At 38.7% G+C, this 2,998-nt stretch overlaps 1 protein-coding gene across 1 annotated transcript in view; it reads left to right on the top strand.

Annotated features, from left to right (window-relative positions):
- The window catches only part of LOC116688077 (high choriolytic enzyme 1), a 9,900-nt gene that overhangs the window by 454 nt on the left and 6,448 nt on the right, over positions 1-2,998 (top strand). The window contains exons 2-3 of the mRNA XM_032513879.1: positions 1,532-1,545; positions 2,920-2,951. Of these exons, the coding sequence (XP_032369770.1) occupies positions 1,532-1,545; positions 2,920-2,951 (46 nt within the window). The remainder of the gene's footprint in view (positions 1-1,531; positions 1,546-2,919; positions 2,952-2,998) is intronic.

The raw sequence follows: 2,998 nt of genomic DNA, 5'->3' as shown, positions 1-2,998 counted from the left end.
CCCCCCCAACCAGATCAGCTGGTATTCTGTCTATAATGGATTAGTATGGAAATTTACAAGTGACCCCAAATTTTTGTACATTCAGTCACAAATGTACATCTGTGACTAAATGTATGTAGGGATATGAATGCAGGAATGAATGCACATTTTTAACTGAATGTATGGATATTTAGGAATGAATAAATGAACGTTTCTTTATGACAGAATGCATGGATGTGTATGGAAGTAGGAAGGAGTGTTTGTAAGTCATGTATGCGAGAACAGAAGAATGTGGGAAGGATAGCTTTTCTTGTATAGAAAATGGTAATTTTTAACTTGCACAGCTGATTGAGTAGCCCAGATGTTTACTGTACATTTTTCTTTTAAGTGTTTTAATCTGGTGCTTTTAGTGTGTCTCTCGTGTAACTCCTGCCGTATTATTTCCCAATGTGTCCAAAACACATTCCCCCTTAGGGAGACTAATAAAGATACTTACACGTTGACTTTGATCCGGCCCGCGAATCAATTTAGGTTCACAACAGATTTTTGGCCCACAAGAAACCAAAAAGACGGGAAACTCTTTTTAAATTGTATTTATGCAACACTCAAATCAGATTTTGGCGGATTTGCTGACTTTGAGACTCAGGCTAAAAGGTTCAGAAATTAATTAACAAAAAACAGAATTATTGAAAGTACTGATCCCGATCCGTCACTTTACTTACAAAGAGCGTTATATGAAATCATCCATGTTACCTTGGGGCAATTGGTTGAAAGTACCCAAACTTGTAACCAGAAACTTTGAAAACGGGAGGTTGATCTGTTATACATTAGCCATGAGTTATAATAATCATATAAAAATGAAATAAATGGGCGAGTGTTTGTGCATAATGCTTACGTTTTACTCACAGAGAGAAGGGTTACTGCGGCTTGTCTCAGTGGTAGAGCGGTTGCCTGCCAATCGGAAGGTTGGTGGTTCAATCCCCATGCGAAGTGTCCTTGGGCAAGACACTCAACCCCGAGTTGCCCCCAATCTGTAATGCAATCGGAGTGTGATGCGTGTGAGTGTGTATCTGTGAGCAGGTGGCACCTTGTCCGCAGCCTCAGCCACAGTGTATGAAATGTGTGTGATGGTGATGTTTCCTGTGAGTGTAAAAGCGCCTTGAGTAGTCTAGACTAGAAAGCGCTATAAATCCAGCCATTTACCTTTACTAAGTAAAGAATCAGAACACTCCCTGTGAGATTATTCTTCTCTTCAGCCTAATAAGCCAATGTTAACTGACAGCTAAGAATAAAGATAAAGTGACCCTGGACACACCCAGTGCTAGTTGCCTATAAAAAGCCAGAGTTGAACACCTACTGCATCCAGCACCCAGAGTCCAGGTAACACAGGTATCCTACAGTCTTCTATCACTCTATCACATTCAGCACTTGTATTAAAATGTGTTCCTTACCACCAAACTCTGTTCATATTGGACTTTTTTTTTCAGATTGCAGTTTAAGCTGAGAGACCAGCACCATGACTCCAGTGATCTTTCCGTCCTCTTCCGTCGCTACCAACCTTCTCCCGTAATCTGACTCCTTCTGATTGTTATGAGTTTGGTGCAATTTGAAAGTAATTGGTTCACGTGCCAAACCCCCCCACGCAAGTTTTGATCCCTACTCCACTACTGGTCAAACCTTAGAAATCCCCATTGCACTCCTTTATAGACAGACTACCAGCTGTGATCAGTTGCATTGTTTTTTTGCCCCAGGGCATTTTTTCATATTACATTATGTGCTTACATATGCGAAAGGCTTCTCCAATGTGTTTCTCAGTTATTTTAAAAAAATGATCAGATTAGTAAGAATTGAGCCTTGGTACTTGAAGGAATGGTTGCTGATGATGGGCAATGTAGATGTTGCATAATCCAGCCCCCCCCCCCCCCAACCAATCAGCTGGTATTCTGTCTATAATGGATTAGTATGGAAATTTACAAGTCCCCAAATTTTTGTACATTCAGTCACAATTGTACATCTGACTAATTATGTAGGGATATGAGTCAGGAATGAATGCACATTTTTAACTGAATTATGGATATTTAGGAATAATAATGAACGTTTCTTTATGCAAATGCATGGATGTTATGGAAGTAGGAAGAGTGTTTTTATAATGTATGCGAGAACAGAAGAATGTGGGAAGGTAGCTTTTCTTGTATAGAAAATTTAATTTTAACTTGCACAGCTGATTGAGTAGCCCAGATGTTACTGTCATTTTTCTTTTAAGTGTTTTAATCTGGTGCTTTTAGTGTGTCTCTCGTGTAACTCCTGCCGTATATTTCCCAATGTGTCCAAACACACTTCCCCCTTAGGGAGACTAATAAAGATACTTAGACGTGACTTTGATCCGGCCCGAATCAATTTAGGTTCACAACAGATTTTTGGCCCACCAGAAACCAAAAAGACGGGAAACTCTTTTTAAATTGTATTTATGCAACACTCAAATCAGATTTTGGCGGATTTGCTGACTTTGAGACTCAGGAAGAGAGAGAGTTTTCATATTCAGGCTGTGAAACAGGATGCTGTGAAATGTCATCATTGTTTTGCAAAACCCTATCATGGTTAAGGATCTTTTTTCAGGGCTTTATGTCAACATAACTGAGTGAGAAAGCTATATGAGACATGCAAAATACAGTCAAATATGTTGGACTTTGATTAAATAAAAGCATGTCAATACACTCTACATGTCTGGCCCCTGATGTGACTCTTATTTCCAAGTGTGGCCCTTAGTGAAGTTGAGTTTGACAACCCTGATTTAGTTGTTTTTTTAAAGGATGTTATCCTTTAATTTAAATCAATTACAATTTTAAAAAGCACTTTTTCACAAAGATGGTTTTCACTTGACAGAAACCAAATTATCATGTAAAATATTTTTTAAAGTGCAATGTTGTGCATTGTGTTGCAGGGAACAACAGGAAATCCAATCAGTGAGTTGAGTGAGTATCTAATTCCTTGAGCTTAAATTGTATCTTTTCTGCTTCCT

This window comes from Etheostoma spectabile, chromosome 1, assembly GCF_008692095.1.
Source record: "Etheostoma spectabile isolate EspeVRDwgs_2016 chromosome 1, UIUC_Espe_1.0, whole genome shotgun sequence".
In the NCBI taxonomy this organism is placed as follows: domain Eukaryota; kingdom Metazoa; phylum Chordata; class Actinopteri; order Perciformes; family Percidae; genus Etheostoma; species Etheostoma spectabile.
The sequence above is the reverse complement of the archived record's forward strand: the minus strand, read 5'-3'. Positions and strand labels throughout refer to the sequence as shown.